Source organism: Acomys russatus, chromosome 30 (genome assembly GCF_903995435.1).
Source record: "Acomys russatus chromosome 30, mAcoRus1.1, whole genome shotgun sequence".
Classification (NCBI taxonomy): Eukaryota; Metazoa; Chordata; class Mammalia; order Rodentia; family Muridae; genus Acomys; species Acomys russatus.
This window is the reverse complement of record NC_067166.1, coordinates 21407440-21429404: the sequence shown is the minus strand read 5'-3', so window position 1 is coordinate 21429404 and position 21965 is coordinate 21407440. Positions and strand designations below refer to the sequence as shown.

Below are 21965 nucleotides of genomic sequence, written 5' to 3'. Positions count from 1 at the left end.
ACAGGGATCCACCTGCCTCTGCCTCTGTGCTGGCATTAAAGGCGTGCGCCCCCACTGCCTGGCACAAAAACTATTCTTAAAAAACTGTTGGGAGGTGGTAGTGGGTGCCTTTAATCCCAGCACTCAGGAAACAGAGACAGGTGGATCTCTGAGTTCGAGGCCAGCCTGCTTTACAAAGTGAATTTCAGAACAGCCAGGGCTACACAGAGAAACCCTGTCTCGAAAAAACGAAATCACTAACAACAACAACAATCCCCCTACCCCAAAAGTAGAGATGTTATTTTTCCTTGCTTGGTATTTGTGTTGGTATTACTTGGATTTCCATTTTTTGAAGTGTTACATAATTAATACACAGTTTTATTCTACAATTTGGAATGGATTAGTGGAAGAGAATTGCTATGTAGTTTCCATATCACATTTTAAGCACTTAAATTCCTCTACTGCCTCAATTGGGGTAATGTACAATTGGACAGACTTTATTCCAGAATGAAAACAAAGTTTGCTTTACTATGCTCAGATCGTAGACCTTTCTCAAGTGTCACTTGGAAGGCAACACTTTGTTAAATTGTTCCGATAGCGTGTTCGTTACCTCCAACGTGAAAGCGCACGAGGTTTTGCAGGCAGAAGTATCCGTGGCCCAATCTGGCTCATGTAAATGTGGTGCAAATATTTGCACATCTACTGTGTGCCAGGTGCTGTTTTAATCAGTGACCAACAGGCAAAAACTCCTGTCCACATGGAGTTTACCTAGTGAATCTAAAGTTCTCTTCCTTGCTAATCAATGACTAGTGCCACCTGGAGAGAGCTTGCTGTTGCTTTCTTGTACCCTACCTGAGGAGCAGGAAGTGCTGGACACTGAACCACTGACCTTCCTTCATTCCTTTGTACCTTCCTTCCTTCCTTCTTTCATTTCTCTTTTGTACACCCTTGTGTGCACACCACAAGGTGTGTATGGAGGTGGGAGGACAGTTTGCAGGTGGTGGTTCTCTGTCCTTCATGTAGGTCCTGGAGATTGAACTAAGGTCCTCCCTCATCTTTGCTTGCCAGCTCCTTTATTTGCTGAGTCATGTGGTAGGCCCTTTCTTGGCTTTTTTAGCACTGGAGTTGGTTTTTGTTTGTTTGTTTGTTTGTTTTTGTTTTTGTTTTTGTTTTTGTTTTTGAGATAGCATTTTTCTGTGTAGCCTTGGCTGTCCTGCACTCACTTTGTAGACCAGGCTTGACCTCAAACTCACCGAGATCTGCCTGCCTCTGCCTCCCGAGTGCTGGGACGACAGGTGTGTGCCGTTGCTTCAGGCTTATAGCCTTCTTTTAATAGGTTAACATGTCTATGTATGGTTTCCTCTCTGGCCCACAAGTGAGCTCCAGCACCATGCATATTAGCACCTAACCAGCCTGGATGCCTGTCCTTCCTTCTAAGACACCAGCTAGTGCTCTTCCTCTTCACGGCTTCCCTATTTATCCCCTGCCACACTGGGCCACACAGTTCAGCCTGAAGCAGTTGCTGTTTTGTGTGTGTCTCATACTTCCACAGGCTCCCCTTTGTAGTGGGCCTCCTTAATAAGTATGTGTTGATGAGTGAAATCGCCTTTCAGATGTTTGGAGCATTCCAAAACAGAATCACTCTGCTTTTTCTCTCAGGAAAGAACTCTGTAATATGTGTTTCATTTCTTTTTCTTTTTCTTTCTTTCTTTTCTTTTCTTTTTTTCTTTTGTAAAGATGACATGTTTGGAGAGTTAGAAAACCTGAAAAGAGGATGAAATGGCTCACAGTCGTACCATCTGTGCCTACATTTTACCATCTCTTCTGATAAAGGCACACTTTCAAGTTAGGTTGTGCTTTAGCTAACTCCACAGGACTAACAGGTGCTGGACAGTGTTGCGCTTGCACTCGCCTTTGCATCCTCATCTTACACGAGCATCCAAAGGTAACAGGAAATTATTCTTTCAGGTCTGGGGATTGAATCTAGGACCCTGGACATGATAGACAGCTGGTCCACTATGGAACTGTACTCTCCAGCTTTTTGTTGTTAGTTTTGTTGTTGTTGTTTTAATTTAAGTTATTTTTATTTTTATTGAGACAGGGTTTTCCTGTGTAGCCTTGGCAGTCCTAGACTCCCTTTGTAGACCAGGCTGGCCTTGAACTCACAACGATCCACCTGCCTCTGCCTCCCGAGTACTGGGATTACAGACATGCCACCACCCCTGGCAGTATTGACTATTTACCTTTTTTTCCCCTTCTGTGTTATAATAGGATGTGAGGTTGACATTAATATACCTCAGAATTTCAAGTTTAAAGATACCTGTGTGCCAGGACCATGTAGATGGTGGTGCCAATATTGGTGCCACGAGAAATACTAGATTTTCTGTGCTTAAGGAGTTGATGGTGTGTTACATAAAAGTGGCCATGGAATAGAGGAGTAACTGTGGCGTGAGTGGGCGCTTGGAGACTGGAGTCTTTAAATTTCTTTGCGATACAAACTCCTCTGAGCTCAGCAGTAATGCCATTAACCTACTTTTCTTCCTTAGCTTGGCTTATCTTGGGAGCCTTGAAACCTTGCTCATCATAAAGATCAGGTGACTAGTGACTTCAGCCATGTCTGTGAGACCTTTTGAAAGTCCACCTCCTTACAGACCTGACGAATTGTAAGTAATTAATTACTCTCTTTGTCTTATCTTATATTTTTGGTTGTGAGTCTAGCCTTTAGTGGCTGATCTACCTTTCCAGTCGTCTTTTTTCTTTTCTTTGTTTTGTTTGGTTTTTTGTTTTGGCTTTTTGAGACAGGGTTTTTCCGTGTAGCCCTGGCTGTCCTGGACTCACTTTGACAGAGATCTGCTTGTCTCTGCCTCCCAAGTGCTGGAATTAAAGGCATGCACCACCATGCCTGGCCTTTCTTCTTTCTTTCTTTCTTTCTTTCTTTCTTTCTTTCTTTCTTTCTTTTTGAGACAGGGTTTCTCTGTGTAGCCTTAGCTGTCCTGGACTCACTTTGTAGACCTAGCTGGCCTTGAACTCACAGTGATCTGCCTGCCTCTGCCTCCCAAGTGCTGGGATTAAAGGCGTGTGCCACTACCACCCGCCAGACCTCTCTTTTCTAATGGGAGCATGTAAAAGAAACGTTCATCCATTAAGTTTTAAAAAATTAAGCCAGGGGGTTAGGGGCTGTTGCTCATCAGCAGAGCCCCAGGCCCTTCCCCAGTACTGAATCCCTGCCCGCCACCAGTAACACTACCTAGCAGGTCTGGGCCAGAGACTTAGCACATTCTAGGCTCAGTAGAATGTTTGCCTAGCAGGCATGAAGTGGCGGCCCTGGCTCTGATCTGTAGTACTGCATAAGGCAGGCATGGTGGCACATGCCTTAAACACAGGGTTTGGGAAGTGGAGGCAGGGTGAGCAGAAGTCCAGCTACATAGTGACATTGAAGCCAGCCAGAGCCACATGAGGTCCTGTCTCAAAGCAGTAACAAAACCAGCTAACTAACTAACCTCATTATGGTGGTGCATTTCCCCCCTTTTCTAACTTTTGGCTCTCTACTACCAAGCACAGTGCTCCTTATAAGTGAGCCTAGCACTTCCAGCAGTGAGCCTTCAAAGACTAGGTAAACACATGTGCTTTCTGGTATGAAAGAGCCAGACTGCTAGGAATTGTATAGAACCCTGAATAGGCTGGTGTGGGGGTTGTGTTTAAATGCACTGACCTTGGGCCACACAGGTCCAAGCTGCCTGGTTCACATCCATGCACGCTGGGAATGGAACACAGACCCTTGTGTTTACTGGACAGTACTCTACCATTGAGTAAATACCACCGGCTCCATTATTTGATGTTTGACACTTTCCCAATAATCCTTACATGGGTCAAATTTTGGAGACCCTTTGCTCTTTTTTTTTCCTTTTCTTTTAGTTTTTTTGGGTTTTGTTTTTGTTTTGTTTTTTGTTTTTTGTTTTTTTGAGACAGGGTTTTTCTGTGTAGCCTTGGCTGCCCTAGACTTGCTTTGTAGACCAGGCTGGCCTCGAACTCACAGTGATCCGCCTGCCTCTGCCTCCTGAGTGCTGGGATTAAAGGCGTGCGCCACCATGCCCAGCCCTTTTTTTTTTTTTTTTTTTTGGAGGGGGGGTTATATAAGACAGGGTTTCTCTGTGTATCCTTGCCTGTCCTGGAACTCACTCTGTTAGACCAATCTGGCCTGGAACTCACAAGAGATCCACCTGCCTCTGCCTCGCTAGTGCACCACCACCACCACCAGGGGACCCTTTGCTCTTTAGTGTACTAGAGCTGTCATTGTCAGGTGTGTTTCCAAGACCAGCAGCGTCTGCATCAGCTGGAAACTGGATCCACTTCAGACTTGTTCTCCTGCGGGATCAGCAACCCCTTTACTGTCCTGCGGGACCATTTAAATTAGTTTCATCTATGAGGCCCATTTTATTCCAAGCAGGGTTTTTTTTGTTTTTTTTTTTTAACGTCAGGTCTTTTTTTGTTTTCCTTTCAGCAAACCCAATCATTATGCACCAAGCAATGACATGTATGGTGGAGAAATGCATGTGCGGCCGATGCTCTCTCAGCCGGCATACTCTTTTTATCCAGAAGATGAAATTCTTCACTTCTACAAATGGACGTCGCCTCCGGGAGTGATTCGCATCCTGTCTATGATCATTATTGTGATGTGCATCGCTATATTTGCCTGTGTGGCTTCCACGCTTGCTTGGGACAGAGGCTATGGATCGGGCATCTTTGGAGGTAGCCTAGGCTACCCTTATTCAGGAAGTGGCTTCGGTAGCTATGGCAGTGGCTATGGCTATGGCTACGGCTACGGCTATGGCTATGGAGGGTATACAGACCCAAGAGCAGCCAAAGGTTTCCTGTTGGCCATGGCAGCCTTTTGCTTCATTGCTTCCCTGGTAATATTTGTTACCAGCGTTATAAGATCTGGAATGTCCAGAACGAGAAGATATTACTTGACTGTGATCATAATCAGCGCCATCTTGGGCATCATGGTGTTTATTGCCACAATCGTGTACATAATGGGAGTCAACCCAACTGCGCAGGCTTCTGGCTCTATGTATGGTTCACAAATATATGCCCTCTGCAACCAGTTTTATGCTCCTGGAGCTTCTGGCCTCTATGTGGATCAATATTTGTATCACTACTGTGTGGTGGATCCCCAGGAGGTATGAATCTCTTTTTTTTTTTGTTCTCCTGACATGCATAAGAATAGAGATACTCAACTAGAAGAGTTTGTATGGGAACATTTGGGGAAAAAATATGTCAAGGGCATACTTTCAATTATGTCAAAATGTTGGGGGAGGGACTAGGTGTCATTATTAAGCCATAATTAATATTCCATATATTTCTACCCATTTAAAGAATACCTCAGTGATTCAGGCATGGTGGCGCATGCCTTTAATCCCAGCACTCAGGGAAGCAGAGGCAGGAGGATCTCTGTGAGTTTGAGGCCAGCCTGGTCTACAAAGAGAGTCCAGGACAGCCAAGGTTACACAGAGAAACCCTGTCTTGAAAACAAACAAACAAATAAACAAAAAAGGCCTTTTAAAAAAGTTTTTATGATATGCTACAAGTCTCTTATGAATGGCTTGCAAATTTTTTTATTTTTCTATCTTTCCTTTAAAATTTTTATTTATTTATTTGTTTATTTATTTTGAGACAGGGTTTCTCTGTGTTGCCTTGGCTGTCCTGGTCCTTAAATTTCTTTTTAAGATGATATTTGTAAAAGTTTCTTTTATTCTCCTGGCTCAGCTGTCGTTGGGGAGGCTTACTGCCTCCTTCTGCTAACCTAGGCCTAGTCCTGGAAGCTTCTAGCCTCTGCATAATCTAACCTAGGCCTAGAATGGTTTCTTTTAGCTTCAGAGACTTACTGCTTAATGAGCTCACCCTTAACTTGTTCTTTCTGAGCTTTGGGCTGGCTGGTTCAACTTAGCTGTTCTGTCTCAAACTTTTCTCCCAGCTGATTTAGTCACTCAGGCTTCTCCCTCAGCCTGGAGTTGCTCTGCTTGGCTTCAAGTGAACTCAGCCATCTGCTCTTCTTCTGGCTTTTTCTCATTTTCTGGCTTATTCTGTTTTCACTTGAGTTCTCTCTCTCTCTGCAACTCATCTCTATTGCTGTTCTGGTAAAAACTGCCTCCTCTCTCTGTAAAATTGCCTCTTAAGTAGCTTCCCTTTCCTCTCTCTTTTCTGTAAAATCTCTGATTTATCACCTTTCTGCACTGAATTAGACATGGCTTTCAAATATGGGTCCTTCCTTCTACAAACTAACTTTACCTTCGTTTGGGATTAAAGGCATGCCTGGACCTAAGCTTTTCTTTACCTGATGTTTGATCTATACCAGGCTAGCCTTGAACTCAGATCTGTTTGCCTCTGTCTCCTGGAATGAAGGTGTGTTTGTATTCCAGCAGGATCACAGAGACCTAGAAAGTCTTTGGATGCGATCTCTTGCCAGAACAGCCATGTTCTGAATTAATATTCCTTTACAGATATTCTTTACACTAAACTTTTCAGTTTTGATAGACTCTCATTTGTCTGATTTTTTTTTTTTTTTGCCTTTGGTGTCTTATCAAAGAAAGTAAATGTTTTCCATAAAATTTGCCTTTTCTTTTTAATTTTTTTGCCCCCATTTTGGGTCAGGGTTTTACCGTGTAGCTTACGTTGGCCTGGAAATTGTGATCCCACTATAGCCTCTTTTGAGTGCTTGTAATTATAGGCATATGAACTGCCTTCCCTGGCTCGTTAAATTTCCTCCATGCCAGCGTCTAGTCTGTATGAGTGATGCATATAGCTGGAGGAAAGCTTGCTGACCCTGGGTTAGAAAGATTTGGGGTTGGAGATGGTTCAGTGAGTGGAATGCTTGCACGACCGTGGGGACTTGAGTTTGGAGCCCCAGAACCCATGCAAAACCCCCAAGCATGATGAGTGTATCATGTGACCCCGGGGCTGATCAGACAGAAATGAGCAGCTCCTATGGGTCCATTGGCCAACCAGTCTAGCTGAAGTGACAAGCTCTTGGTTCACTGAGAGACTGTTTCTCTTTCTCTCCCACACCCCCAGACAGGGTTTCTCTGTGTAGCCTTGGCTATCCTAGACTCACTTTGTAGACCAGGCTGGCCTCGAACTCACAGGGATCTGCCTGCCTCTGACAGACTGTTTCTCCAAAAAAAAAAAAAAGAAAAGAAAAGAAAAGAGAGAGAGAGAATGAAGACAAGTGCGCCTGACCTTTGCCCTCCTCCAACAGATAGGAATGCACACGTATAGGCAAGTATGCTCATGTGTGTGGCACACACAAGGAAGTGCCCTCTCACATGCAGCATGCACACACACACACACACACACACACTCACACACAAATTGGTCATAAATGTGAATATTTATTGTTTGAGTCTCACTTGATCCCGTCAGTCCATGCTTCTGTCCTTATGCCCGTAGTGCCCTGTCTTTTATTTTAACGTAGTAAGTTTTGAAACTGTGATGTATGGGTTCTCTGACTTTGGTCAGAATTAGTTTGACTAGATTGTGTGGTCAGGTAAGTTTTAGTTTTTGCAAACCACCTGCTGGAGCTTTGAAGAGTTGCCCTGCTCTGAGTCTGTAGAGCGGTTTCGGGGCACTTTGTCATCATTGTAATTGTAAACCTTCCAATCGATCAACATAGGACAGCTTTCCTTTTTAAAATTTTTATTATTACTATTTTTTGGTTTTTTGTTTGTTTTTGTTTTTGTTGTTGGCTTTTTTTTTTTTTTTTTTTTTCCCCAGCGGATTTGGTAGTTTCCAGAGTCTCAGTACTTTTTGTCCAGGTGAGTCTGTGTGCTGTGGAGGGTAAAGCCCTACCTTAGGAGACTGTGACTCACTGTCATTACATGAAACCACAAGCGCTGCCGCTGTTGCTGTTGCCGCTTCTTTTCTCCTCTTGATTCAGGGATTCTCATTCTTTTTCCTGAATGAGTCACTCTTTTGGGTCAGACTTTCTCCGCTGACTGCCTGTCTTTATTTTGAAGACGGAGTGTTTTCCCTGATGGTGTAGGTTTTCAGAGGGCTTGCTGGTACTGTTCAGACCTGTCTGTGGCGAGGACTGAGAACTGGCGGAGTTGGTGCGCCTAGCTCACCACATTCTGTCTCTCCCAACCCTTGGGCTACTTGAAACCTATAGTCTTTGAGAAAGGATGTCACTGTGAGGTAGAGAGTGTGTGCATGTGTGTGTGTGGGGGGGGGGGCAGCTCCTGCTACCCATGAGTACATAACCAGTCCTGGCCTCAGATTCAAGTGTGCCCAGGGGATGCCTCTGCCAGACACTGGAGCGGGTGGTGGCATTGTTACAAGATCCTTTCTGGTACAAGGTGTTAAAAACAGGGGAGCTTGTAAGATCAAAGGAATCATTTGTCCATTTGCTCTGATTTATAGGTTGGTTAGATTCATATCTTTACCATTTATGTTAAGACAGGTCCTCTATGGCCCCAAAACTTATGTGCTGTGAAAACAGTTGCCGGGCCTGAGTCATGAACAAAGCTGTAGGTATGATTGAGTATCTAAAGCTACTTCTGAAATTAGCATTAAAAAAAAAACTCTTTAGACGTAAGACTCTGAAATGGGGTGCTGATAGCTCCCTGCTTTAAGCATGGCTTGAGTCACGTGGTATGTGTCCTTTTCTATTTATGCGCAGGCAGGCACTTTTAGTCCAGTTGGTGTGGGCTAGTTTTATGATAAAACTAAGGTGTGACCATTTACTTTAGTTTTATACCCATTAAACTACAAGTCCTCAGGCCCTTCGCGAAGGGTTTTAGCTCCTAGAAGGCAGATTTAATTAAAACCATTAGAACTAACTGTGTCAACACCTTTCACCCCCTCTTAGGCTATAGCCATTGTCCTGGGGTTCGTGATTGTCGTGGCGTTTGCTTTAATCATTTTTTTTGCTGTGAAGACTCGAAGAAAGATGGGCATGTACGACAAGTCCAACATTTTGTGGGATAAGGAACACATTTATGATGAGCAGCCCCCCAATGTCGAAGAGTGGGTAAGTGTAAACGAAGCAAAACACCTTTAACCTCTTGCCACATTCTCAGCTTCTGCCCCTAATGTTTTTTGTACTTTGTTAAACTCCGTGCTAGGAGTTTATTATGTTTCTTTTGTGCATTTGTTCGTTCATTCGCTTGTTTGTTTGGAGGCAGGGTTTCTCTGTGTGTAACCCTGGCTGTTTTGGAACTTGCTCTGTAGATCAGGCTGGCCTCGAACTCACAGAGATCCACCTGCCTCTGCCTCCTGAGTGCTGGGACGAAAGGTGTGCGCTACCGAGCCTGGCTGATCACTTGTGTTTTCAGGGACTAGATCCAGGTTCTGGAAAGAATACCTCCTAGAAAGTCACAGAGAAAACTTGGTCTTTGCAGAAAGCAAGCAACTCCTCTCCACCCCCTTTTTTTTTTCCTTTGCTTACTGTTTTGGAGGAAACACTGTTGCCTAGGAGGTGGGGGCAGCTGGAGTCAAGATTGGCAGATTTCTTTTTTGGGGGGGGGGAATGGCCAGTGTTGGTACCTTCTCATCTTTTTACATTGATAACAGCATGGTCAACCGCAGTGACTTATTGTATATTCCACTTAACCTCTCAAATACTTGAGTGTGACAAAGACAGAGACTGCAGAGGTTTCTACTTTAGGAAGGAGAGTAACACACTGTAAATCTTGCCTGGCTTCCTATGTGATGTTGTTTTCTGAAAGCCTGAGAATTCGTCTTTAAAAACACCTGAGCAGGGAGTGTTACTCAAGTCCTTAGAAGTGTGTGGAAAGAGGGGGCTGGAGAGATGGCTCAGAGGTTAAAGGCACTGACTGCTCCTCTAGAGGTCCTGAGTTCGATTCCCAGCAACCACACAGTGGCTCACAACCATCTATAATGTGATCTGATGCTCTCTTCTGGCCTGCAGGTGTACATGCAACCAGAGCACTGTATACACAATAAATAAATAAATAAATACATGAATAAATAAGTGTGGGAAAGAGACTTTGTTTCTGTTAGATGCTGTAAAAAGCAGCTATAGAAACTTGGTTTCTTTCTTTTTTTTTTTTCTATTTTTGTTTTTGTTTTTTGTTTTTTTTTTCAGTACTAGAGACCAAAACCCAGAACCTTGTGCATATGCTAGGCAACCAATCTGCCACTGAGTTATGTCCTGAGGTTTTTGTACTTGTGAGTGTGTGTGTAGTGAATTATGTGTGCAGTGAATTATGTGTGCAGTGTGTTTGTGTGGGTGTGTTCCTGCCTGTGAGTGTAGGCGTGTACCTGCCAGGGATCCTGCGTAACTGTTAGAGGACAGCCTCAAGGACAACCTCAGGGTTGGCGCCCATCTTCCACCTTGTTTGAGGCAGTCTCTTTGTGCTGTACTTGCCAAGCCAGCTGGCCCCAGGGGCTTCTGGGATTTTCCTGTGTCTGTCTTCGTCTTATCATAGAAGAGCTCTGATTACAGATTTGCCACTGCTATCTGGCTTTATCCCATTCTGTGAGTCTAAACTTATATGTTCACACTTTCAAGACCAGGGCTTTCCCCATTAAGCCATCTCCCCACACTCCTGTACTTCCTGTTTTTGAGATAGGATCTCCTTAAGTTGCCCAGACTGGACCTGAACTCACTCCATCATCTAAGCAGGCCTCCCAAGTAGCCAGGATCCTAGGCCTTTACCACCAGGCCTGGCGCTAGCCAGACTGATTTTTTGTCATGAATGTTAATTGGAATACTGAACCCTGACTGACTCTAGCATAGAGTTGTTGTGGCCACTGGCACTGGTATAGGAGGGCTTCAAAGGAGGCATTGATAAGCCGGGCATGGTGGCGCACACCTTTAATCCCTGCACAGGGGAGGCAGAGGCAGGTGAATCGTTGTGAGCTCGAGGCCAGCCTGGTCTACAAAGTGAGTCCAGGATAGCCAAGGCCAACACAGAGAGACCTTGTCTTGAAAAACCAAAAAAAAAACAAAAAACAAAAAACAAAAACCAAACCAAACCAAAAGCTGTTGATAAACTGAAGTCCTCTTTAATTCTAGTATCCTAAATGCCTTGGCTTTTTGGAACTCTACAAGCTTAGATGGAACTGTTTCTAGCTAGTGAAGGGAAAAAAAGAAGCCTTGTTAAGAAAGTCAGAAAGGGCGTGGGTTGCCGGCTGAGTGTTGGGTGCTGGAGCCCACTTCAGCGAGAGCCACTTCCCTCTGTGAGGTGTGAAGTTTCTAGGGAGTATTTTCTTCTGACCTTTAGCTCCAGGCGAGGCCACCTGTAGATAGAACATTCCATTGTGAACTGTGAGGTAAATGTTTTCCTGAGAGTTTCTGGGTGTGTCCGTTCTCACTGGCTGTCGGGATTTGTTTACTTAAAGTTTCGAGAGGCTTTTAAAAAAAATAAATAAATAAGCCGGCTCAAGGGAGACCAGTGCTAGTAATATTATAGTCACCATGAACTTTAGCCACTGACCTGGTTTACTGTTAGGAAAGTTTAATCAGTTATACGTGCTTTTGATAATTGGGCAACATAGTTAAAGTAACTATGGAAGATGGTACTTTAAAAGGTATTCCTAAACCGGGAGTGGCACACACCTTTAATCCCAGCACTCGGGAGGCAGAGGCAGGTGGATCACTGTGAGTTCGAGGACAGCCTGGTCTACAAAGTGAGTCCAGGACAGCCAAGGCTACACAGAGAAACCCTGTCTTGAAAAACCAAAAATCAAAACCAATTAAAAGTATTCCTTTTGGCTGGTGGTGTAGCTCAGTGGTAGAGTACTTGCCTAACAAGTAGAAGGCCCTGAGTTCAACCTGTGGCCCAGTATATACACACACACAAAATGATTATTTTCATATGTAGTACCTTATAATAAATGACTTGGATATTTGAGCCTCAAGCAATTTGCTGTTTTGTTTTTTTTTTCCTTGCCCTTCCTTTGCCTGTCCAAGTTCATTCCACTGGACTCAGTTGCACATTTCAGTCCAACCCCAGATGCAGCTTTTTGCTTCCAAGTCTCCACACTTCAGTGCCTTTCTTCCTCAAGCGGCTTTCACCGTGCCCACAGGCTGCTGCATCTGACGTGCAGCAGAGAGTCCTCATCCTTTGGGTCTTAACAAAAACCATCTAGAATTAACTACTTGTGCTGAGAGCAAATTAGAAGTTGACTTCTCCGCATGAGACCCTGACTGGTACCTGGAGAAGAAGGAGCATCTTAGTAATTGTGGAGTGTTAAGTGGGTTTAAAATAGGAAATATAAGCCACGCAACAGATGTCATATGGAGAAGCTTATTACACGAGCATGAAAGAGCAGGGAAGTGGGAGAGCACACCAGAGAGAAAGAGAGAGAGAGAGAGACAGACCAACAGACAGACAGACAGGCAGACAGACAGACAGACAGACAGACAGACAGACACACATGGGGAACAAGAGGTAAGAGAGGTAGGTAAGAGCATAAGAGAGAGATGGGGTGGGTTTGTCCTTTTATATACTGAGCAGGGGCATGCCTAGTGTCAGGCAGGTAATGATGTCATCGGTTGCTAGGCAGACTGGGGACAGTATGCTAACAGTGGGACTAAAGTGACAAATGTTACTGAGGTTGCCCTACAAGTTGGATTAGGTCATACGAAATCTCTTTAGTTTTATGACCATTCCCCATATCTATGAGAACATTTGCAACTTTCTAAGTTCCCAGTCCTGCACCTCCTGCTGGTTGTTTCTTTACCTTATTGGGGAGGCTTTTTTTGGGGCGGGGCGTGAGGTGGGGTGGGTTGTCCTTTCTGGATATGTTGTTCTTTGTAAAGTGAGCCTACATTGGCATACCGTGTCCTTTGCAGTCATTAAGCAGGTACCAGGGCTGTGGTCCAATGTTCAAAAGGGTTCCTTATCTTTGTTTTGTTTTCAGTAGTTGTAGGGGTGGGACTCTGAGCCCTGAGCTGCAGCTCCAGCCCCGGGAGGGACTGTTCTTAGTTACAGCTGCAGAGCGTTAGTTCTTAGTCCAGGCAGACCGTTGCTTTGTTGTGCCCTCAAATCACAGAGTTAGTTGTATTGTAAGGGAGCAGAGAGGTGCTGGATGGTAGTGTTTGCTTAGCACGTGCGAGTCCCTAAGTTGAATCCCCAGCACTAAGCAAGAAGGCGTACCAATCTGATTTTAAGTAGAGGGAAATTTGAAAGTTCACTCTCTGTCTCTTTGTCTCTGTGTCTGTGTCCCTCTGTCTCTCTGTCTCTCTGTGTCTCTCTGTGTCTGTGTCTGTCTCTGTCTCTGTCTCTCTCTCTCTCTTTGTTTTTGTGTTTTTGAGACAATGTTTCTCTGTGTAGCCTTGGCTGTCCTGGACTTACTTTGTAGACCAGGCTGGCCTCGAACTCACAGAGATCCACCTGCGTGCCTCTACCTCCCAAGTGCTGTAATTACAGGCATGCATCACCAGGCCTAGCCATAATATTCTTTATGTATGTATAAAATCCTGTCGTTTCGACTGAATATTATATTACAGGTATTTTATCATGTCATCAAATCAGCCTCAAAACCAGTTAAAGGGCCAGCAAGATGGCTCAGCGGATAAAGATGCTTGCTGCCAAGCCTGATGACCTAATTTAAAACAAAAAAATAACAATCAGAGACTTCAAAATTATTTTATTTTGTGTGCATGGGTGTTTTGCCTGTGGAACATGTACATCCTTGGCGTCCAGAGAGACTGAGAGAAGGTACTGAATCCCCTGGTACTGGAGTTATAGATGGATGTGAGCTGGGAATTGGACCCAGGTTCTTTGTAAGAAAAGCCAGGGCTCTAAACCACTGATCCATTTTCTCAGCCCTTATGAGCATTATTTAAATTCACAGGGTAGAAGGAGGGAACCAACTCCTATGAGTTGTGTGCTCATGCAGGCAGGCATGTACACGCGCATGTGCTCACACACACAAACACACACACACACAAATAAATAAAAATTTAAAATACAATAAAATATTTCTTGTTTTTGTTTTGTTTTGTTTGAGACAGAGTCTAACTATGAGCTCTTGTCTGGCCTACACCTTGCTATATAGACCAGGATGGCTTAGAACTCATAGAGATCCACCTGCCTTAGCCAACAAACACCTGTAATCCCAGCATTTAGGAGGCTAAGGGAGGTGGCTCTCTGAGTTCTGAGCTATCCTAAGGCTGAGGATTCTAAGAAGTCTCATCTTTCTTTCCCACATTTTTTTTTCTTTGTTTGTTTATCGGTACATGGTCTCTTCTATGTAGCCCTGGCCTTCCTGGAACTTACTATGTGGATCAGGCTGGCTTTGAACCCACAAAAATCCCCCTGCCTCTGTCTTCAGAGTCCTGGGATTAAAGACTACCACACCTGTCTTTCCCCCTTTTTTTTCTTTAGAGTTCCCTAGCTTTTTTTGTTTGTTTGTTTTGTTTTTGTTTGTTTTTGTTTTTCGAGACAGGGTTTCTCTGTGTAGCCTTGGCCATCCTGGACTCACTTTGTAGACCAGGCTAGCCTTGAATTCACAGCGATCTGCCTGCCTCTGCCTCCCGAGTGCTGGGATTAAAGGCGTGCGCCGCCACGCCCGGCTCCCCTAGCTTTTTTTTTTTTTTTACGACTTGTTTTGTTTCGTTATTTTAGGCATTTTATTTTTATTTTATTATTTATTTGCTTGTTTGTTTACTTGTGTGTACACGTGGCACGGCGTGAATGTAGAGGTCAAAGCCAAATTGTCAGGGCTCTGTTCTCTGCTCCTGTCGTGTGGGTCGAGGGCTCAAACTCAGGTTGTCAGGTTTGGCAGCCCCCTTACCTGCTGAACCATCAGCCAGCCATGCTTTTAACTTATTTATTTATTTTTTTAATTTTCAAGATAGGGTCTTGTAATGTAGCCTAGGTTGGCTTAGAACTCTTTATGTAGCTCAGGCTAGCCTTTAATTCTCTTTCTTTCTTCTTTTTAAAAGATTTATCTATATCTATCTATTATCTATCTATCTATCTATCTATCTATCTATCTATCTATCTATCTATTATGTGTACAGTTCTCTGCCTGCTTGTACACTTGTAGGCCAGAAGAGAGCATCAGATCATATTCTAGATGGTTGTGAGCCACCATACGGTTGCTGGGAATTGAACTCAGGACCTCTGGAAGAGCAGCCAATGCTCTTAACCTTTGAGCCATCTCTCCAGCCCCGGCCTTTAACTCTCTTAGTTTATCTGCCTCCACTTCCCAAGTAGCAAAGACTACAGGTATGTAATTATTTTGTGGAAATAAGCCACTCCCCCAGCTGCCTATCAGAACTCTCTGCCTTCATCCTGCCTGTTTTTACATCCTGGGGAATCTTGGTGAGTTTCCCTTATGACTCACAGTGGCTTGATGGTGTGGTTGTGCTGTGATTTGCTGATGGGTAAATTTGCCATTTGGTATTGTAAGCAGAGATAATAATAAGAATACTAAAACACACACACACACACACACACACACACACACAACAAACCAAGCTGGGCGGTGATGGCACACACCTTTAATCCCAGCACTCCGGAGGCAGAGGCAGGTGGATCTCTGAGTTTGAGTGTTTCCCGTGTACCCCCACACATTACTGGCAGCATTTTCTTGTGGACACCCATTAAGCCAAACCTGCATCTATGTTGGCTATTAGGTTTTTGTCAAGTTTTGGAATTTTGAGTACAGGCTTTTGTTTGTGACAATTAGCAAGAAATTCTTAGTATAAAAGTTAAAAAAAAAAAAAAATTGCCAGGGCGGTGGCACACATCTTTAATCCCAGCACTTGGAAGGCAAAGGCAGACAGATCTCTGAGTTCAAGGACAGCCTGGTCTACAGAGTGAGTTCCAGGATAGCCAGGGCTACATGTGTGTTTGTGTGTGTGTGTGTGTCTGTGTGCATGTGTGTGTGTGTGTGTGTGTACACGCGGGTTCCTGTGGAGGGAATGAAACTCAGATGCCCTGGAAGAGCAGGAAATACTGATAACTGCTGAGCCGGCTCTACAGCCTCGCACCACATGTTCTTTATCCATTCATTAATTGATGGACCCGTAGGTTATTTGCATTTCTTTAAAAACAGTTCTTACTGTGTTGTAAGTGTATGGGTGTTTTGCCTGCATGTATGGCTGTGCACCACATGCGAGCCTAGTGCCTATGGAGGCAAGAGGAGGGCGTTGGATCCCCTGGAACTGGAGTAACAAATGGTTTTGCGGTGCTGTGTGGGTGATGGGAATCCTGGGTCCTGTGTAAGAGCAGCCAACGCTTTTAACTGCTGAGCCAGTTCTCCGGCCCCATTTCCATTTTTCGGTAACCCGTTCGTGCGTTTCCTGCACTATGCTGTGGTTCTGTTGGTAAGGGTTTAGGGACTAGTATATTGCTTTCTATATGACTGTACTGGCTTGCTTTCCCAACAGCTGTGCCAAGATTCCCTTTACCCCAAATCTGTGCCAGCATCTGTCTCTAAGCAACTTGTCTCCCAGTTGCACAATCCGCTAGCTGATTACATGTGAAATTGTTTCTTTTCCAATGCTTTTTCCTGGTTTGGATATTATCCGTCTTTGATTCCTGTCAGTTGTGTGAGTGTCGTCTGGAAACATTCTGTGAATAAGCAGGTGTCTGCCGTTTATGCTCTTGTTACGTAAACAGCGTGGCTTAGCTTTCTTTGGGGTTGTCCTGTCTTTTCTTCCTTCGATTCTCATATCAAGCTTACCACTATGTCAGGGTTATATATTATATATTTCAGATTCCTGTGGTCTCTCTTCTTTATCTTTAGTGTTCTCTTAAAGCCATTCCGTTAAAGTACAATTGACAGCTCCCTCCCTCCCTCCCTCCTTTTCTATTCCTCTGTGGGTTCTATGTGCTAGAGTGTTCTCTTGCTGCTCTGTGGGGTTGGGATCCAGATCCTAGTATGTACTAGACACGCTCTATATGTCGAGCCAGTCCCAAGCCTTTTCTCCATTACAGGATGAAATAAGCCAAAATTTAACTTCCCTAGGGCTAGCGAGATGGCTCAGCTGTTAAGAGAACTGGTTGCTCATCCAAAGGTCCTGAGTTCAATTCCCAGCAACCACATGGTGGTTCACAACTATCTATAATGGAATCTGATGTGCTCTTCTGTCATGTAGGCATACATGCAACAGAGTGCTTATATACATAAGTAAATAAATTAAAAAAAAAAAATACAAACAAAAAACTTCTCCAAGGTAGCCAAGCACTTACATTGAATTTGGACCTCCTCACAGCCTCTTTTTTGGTAAAAGTTGACTTACTCTCTTCTTCCCTCTTTTTAAAATATTTTTTAATTTTTATTTTATTTTTCAAGACAGGGTTTCTCTATGTAGTCTTGGCTGTCCTGGACTCACTTTGTAGACCTGGCTGGCCTTGAACTCACAGTGATCCGCCTGCCTCTGCCTCCCAAGTGCTGGGATTAAAGGCATGCGCCACGGCGCCCGGCCTTCTTCTTCCCTCTTATGAGCACATTTTAACCAGAACACTTACCTAAAAGGCCAACAAATGATTTTCTCATGGTGAGTTTATAAAGTGTTAGGAAATGGAGACGATCAGTTTTGAGCCTGAATTTTATTGGCAGACGGCATTTTCATTCATAGAAATCGGGTCACAGAGTCTGTGGGAAAGCTTGGCTTGGAACCGAGTATTTCACACTCTTGTAGTTCTTGGGTTTGTCTTGATTCTAACTGGGACGTTAGGCACACAGACGTAGGTTAATACAATTCTTCGTTCTTGGCATTATTATGTTTTGTACATGCGTAGCATTCTTGCTACTTTTATTTGTTTTGTAATGAACGCTTATGTACACACTTTCCCAGCCAAAAATTACAGTAATGATACCGTAGAATGCTACTCCACACATATTGTACTTTCTCATCTATTTGCTTATACCTGCCTGTAAGAAGACCTGTTTTGAATTTGAATTCATCATGATTGTTGTTGCTGTTATTATGATCACAATTGCCACATGTATATTCTGTGTGCCTCAGTAATATGTTGTTTTACTTTCAGGTGTTTTTTAGCTTCATAGAAAATGTTGAAGTGAGGATGTAGGTCAGTGGTAGAACACTCACCGTATGTGTATAAAGCTCTGGGATTAATCCCCAGTGTGTGTGTGTGTGTGTGTGTGTGTGTGTATGTGCATGTGATGGGGGTTATCCTTGTATATATTGTTTTTATCACCTGCCTTATACATTCAATATTAGGCTAATGAGACTCACCCACAGTTTTGTATTTAACTAGAGATAACAATCTGATCTTTGTTCCAAAATTTCATGACTGTTTATCTACTTCCTGTTGATAGGCTTTTGTATCATTGACAGCATTGCTAGACTGGGGCTATATAGCTCAGTTTGTAGAGTGTTCTGGAGGCCCCAGATGCAATCCACAGCGCTGCCACAAAGCAAACCAAAACCACCATTCCTATTGTTATGAACCTTACTGACTCTCCTACACTTGTGCAAATTTCTCTTGGATCTGTACCCAAGTGTGGAACTCCTGGGGTGAAGAGCTTGTGAGTGAACTTCTGTATAAAATAATGGCAACTTGTTATCCAAAGCTTGCCTGTTTATTATCTGAGCCGCTACTCTTGATGGTGTTAAACTTTATATAATGTCTATCAACAGTGGAAATGTATTGGTATTATCTTTGTGTGTGTGTGTGTGTGTGTGTGTGTGTGTGTGTGTGTGTGTGTGTGTATATATATTTTTTTTTTTTTTTTTTTTTTTTTTTTGTCACCAGCCTAATGTGTGTTCTTTCTACTCTGCATTTTGGCTGTTTGTTGAGGTAGCAAAAACTCAAGCAGTGCCTCTGATATCTTGATTCTTGTAGGAGTTTTGATGAGGGCAAAGGGTAACTTTTATGAGGCATGAGATAGTGTAAGCCCCTCCCAGGTGTTGTTGTGTCCTCAGAAGTGACTAAACAATGTAGATATGGCAAAGCCAAGTGTCCTCCTGCCTCAGTTACTTGTAAGGAGAGTTACACTCCTTCTCTTGTTTGTGCTCCCGAGTGTAGTGAGAATAGGAGCTGCACGCTGGGGGGGAGGGGTCTCTGTCAGTGTGGAGGTCGAGGCAGGCAGAAGGCTTGAACTCAGGAGTTAAAGGCCAGCCCTGACCAACAGGGTGCGGCAACCCGGCTCAGAGAAAGATGACAACAACGATGACAAGAAGGAGCCATTAAGAGTTCTTGTGTATTGAATGAATTTCCTCACATTAGCTGAGGTTATTTTACCACACATAGACGTATAGGCCAGAAAACCAGGCTCTGGTGAGCAAAGCGTGCCTTTTCCTGTGGGCTTCAGTTAGGTCCCCCTTTTTCCACTCTTGATGTGTAATGTTGGCTTTTCTACCTTTTGTTGTTGTTTTGTTTTATTTTTTTTTCCTCTCTCTCTTCTTTCTTTCTTTTCTTTTCTTTTTTTTTTGGGGGGGGGTGTTTCAAGACAGGGTCTCTCTGTGTAGCCTTGGCTGTCCTGGACTTGGCTTTGTAAACCAGGCTAGCCTTGTACTCACAGAGATACACCTGCCTCTGCCTCCCTGAGTCTGTGATTACAGGCATCTGCCATTGTGCGTGGCACATCTCAAGACTAGTGTGAGATGCAGGTGATTAAAAGTATGTTTCTAACACTGGGGACTTAGAAAGGAAAACAGCTGACTACACTGGGAAGAATTCTGATTCCCTAGTTACAGGTGACAAAACAAACTTGAATTCGCTTGGGTAAAAAGGAGACAATTTAAAATACTTTGTGTAGTAGGGTATGCATTTTTCCTCCACATCTAAGCTCCCGGAATAATGACTCATGAGACTCAAAATGTACAAATACCTAGGCCATATAGGTAGGTCCTCCTCTGACTAGCTCATAACTTAAAATAACCCATTTATATTAATCTACATTTTGCTTGGTGGCTGGTTACCTCTGCTCAGGTACCGTGTCTGTCCTTGGGCAAATCTCTCATGTCAGGCTCTGTCCCAGAATCCTTTCTGCCTGCTGGATGTCCCACCTTCTACTCTACCCTTCCCTATAGGCCATAGGTTTTTGTTTTTTTGTTTTTAATTGACAGGTGTTGCACTCGTACAATACACAAGATATTCTCTCTAAACTTTGGGTGGCAACACATGAGACCATAGAAAGAGCTAAAAGAACTTAGCCTTAGATGGTTGTATATCAATGACAACTAAAGTTTCTGAAGTTCTTAGGACTTGTGTGCTCACATTGTTTTTTTCTCCTTCTTTTTAAAAAGATTTATTTATTATGTATACAATGCTTTGCCTGCATATATGCGTGCATGCCAGAAGAAGGCATTAGATCACTTTATAGATGATTGTGAGCCACCATGTGGTTGCTGGGAATTGAACTCAGGACCTCTGGAAGAGCAGACAGTGCTTTTAACCACTGAGTCATCTCTCCAGCTCCGTCACACTGGTTTCTTCCTGCCTGGGTAGGCATCACTTCAGCTTGGGAACACGGGCAAAAAGCAGACCCTTGGAATTCTTGAGATTTTTTGTTTTGTTTGTTGTTGTTTTTCTTTTACAAGGGTGTATGTAGCCCAGGTGGCTGAGGATGACCTTGAACTTCTGATCCTCCTGTTTCTATTCCTAAGTGCTGGGATTGTATGCACTGCTGTTTCCAGCTTGGGTATTTCATACTAATTAATGCTTCTCAAAACTGTCTGGAAAGGGACCGTGGCTGCGTGAGGTTGGGCCAGGTGGCCTCTTTGCGTGGTGACTGCACTGTGGCCACATGGCATAGCATGGGGAGAAAGTTTCTAGAAAAAAGACACAGAATAGACAATATAAACTATAAATATGCTGCTTGGATCAGTTGTGATTTCCCCTTTGTTTTTATGGGTGGAGTCATCTGACCAGGTGTAAGTTTAGGGTGCAGTTTCAATAGTTGATAATGAGTTTCTGAGTGGTTTGGAAGGTGTTTGCTGGCTTCTCTCATCGAGGCTGCCATGTTATTCTGGCCATTTCTGCCTGACAGAACAGGACCTCTTAGAAGGGCAAGCATTGTGCCCTGAGGAGTTGGGATCGACAGAGGCGGGACTGTTCAGCTACGGGTGTCAGTGCTGAGTTGAGAAGGACTAGCACCCTTGATTCCACAAAGATGGAGTAATTCCTGCCAGCTTTTCTGTTAGACTCTCTTTACCAAGCCTGCAGTTTTAGAAACTTCTAACTATAGAAAAGGGCATATTCACCTTCCAGATAAATACAAGACTGGCTTTGGAAGAGTTTGCTGCTCTATGGTAAATATTTAAAAGCTGATTGTGAACATGTGCTTGAGATAATTTTTTTTTTAATAATTTTTTGAGGTGTGTGCTACCACACCTAGCCCTGAGATCAGTTTTTATTGTACATTATCTGATGAAGTGGCAATTAAAATTCAGAGCTCCAGTTTCAGGTTCTCCCAGTGTAGTTAAAGAATATGAGTTGGAGCCAGGCGTGGTGGCGCACGCCTTTAAACCCAGCACTCTTGGGAGGCAGAGGCAGGTGGATTTCTGTGAGTTCGAGGCCAGCCTGGTCTACAAAGTGAGTCCAGGACAGCCAAGGCTACACACAGAGAAACCCTGTCTGGAAAAACCAAAAAGGGGTGGGGGGGGGAAAGACTCTGAGTTGTGTTTGAGTGTCATGAAGGAAGATGAAGATCTGAGAGGCAGACGCGCTAAGGAGATAAGATGGCAGCTTGTGGCGATCCTTGGGCTTAGAGTCTCTTTCCTCATGATTCTTTGCAATGTGACTTGGGTTTGAACTTTATAACTTACTAATTTTGACAAAAAAGTTAAACAACAACAACAAACAGCCATGAAAGGGTAGAATTGGGACAAGATTTGTTCACCTTGGACCTTGTTACTTATGACAATTATGGGAAGCGCTTGGTGTCCTTGACGTCTGATGAAGGTTAGTTGTCTGCAAACAGGGAAAATAGAAGTTCCTTCCATAGTTAGGCTGGTATAATGATTAAAGGCTAGCCAATATATTCATACCTAATGATTTTTAAAACAGCTTCATAAATAGAACTTATATTTGACA

General features: G+C 43.7%; 2 protein-coding genes across 7 annotated transcripts in view; one reads left to right on the top strand and one right to left on the bottom strand.

Moving 5' to 3' along the window:
* Taf9 (TATA-box binding protein associated factor 9) overlaps positions 1–21965 on the bottom strand; it is a 720252-nt gene that overhangs the window by 79872 nt on the left and 618415 nt on the right. The window lies entirely within an intron of this gene.
* The window catches only part of Ocln (occludin), a 48320-nt gene that overhangs the window by 6689 nt on the left and 19666 nt on the right, over positions 1–21965 (top strand). For 4 of the 6 annotated variants that reach the window (XM_051172436.1, XM_051172434.1, XM_051172435.1 and 1 more), the window contains exons 2-4: positions 2526–2642; positions 4481–5159; positions 8843–9004. In XM_051172436.1, the coding sequence (XP_051028393.1) occupies positions 2593–2642; positions 4481–5159; positions 8843–9004 (891 nt within the window). In that variant the 5' untranslated portion in view covers positions 2526–2592. The remainder of the gene's footprint in view (positions 1–2525; positions 2643–4480; positions 5160–8842; positions 9005–21965) is intronic. The other 2 variants (XM_051172438.1, XM_051172440.1) reach the window with 2 other exon arrangements.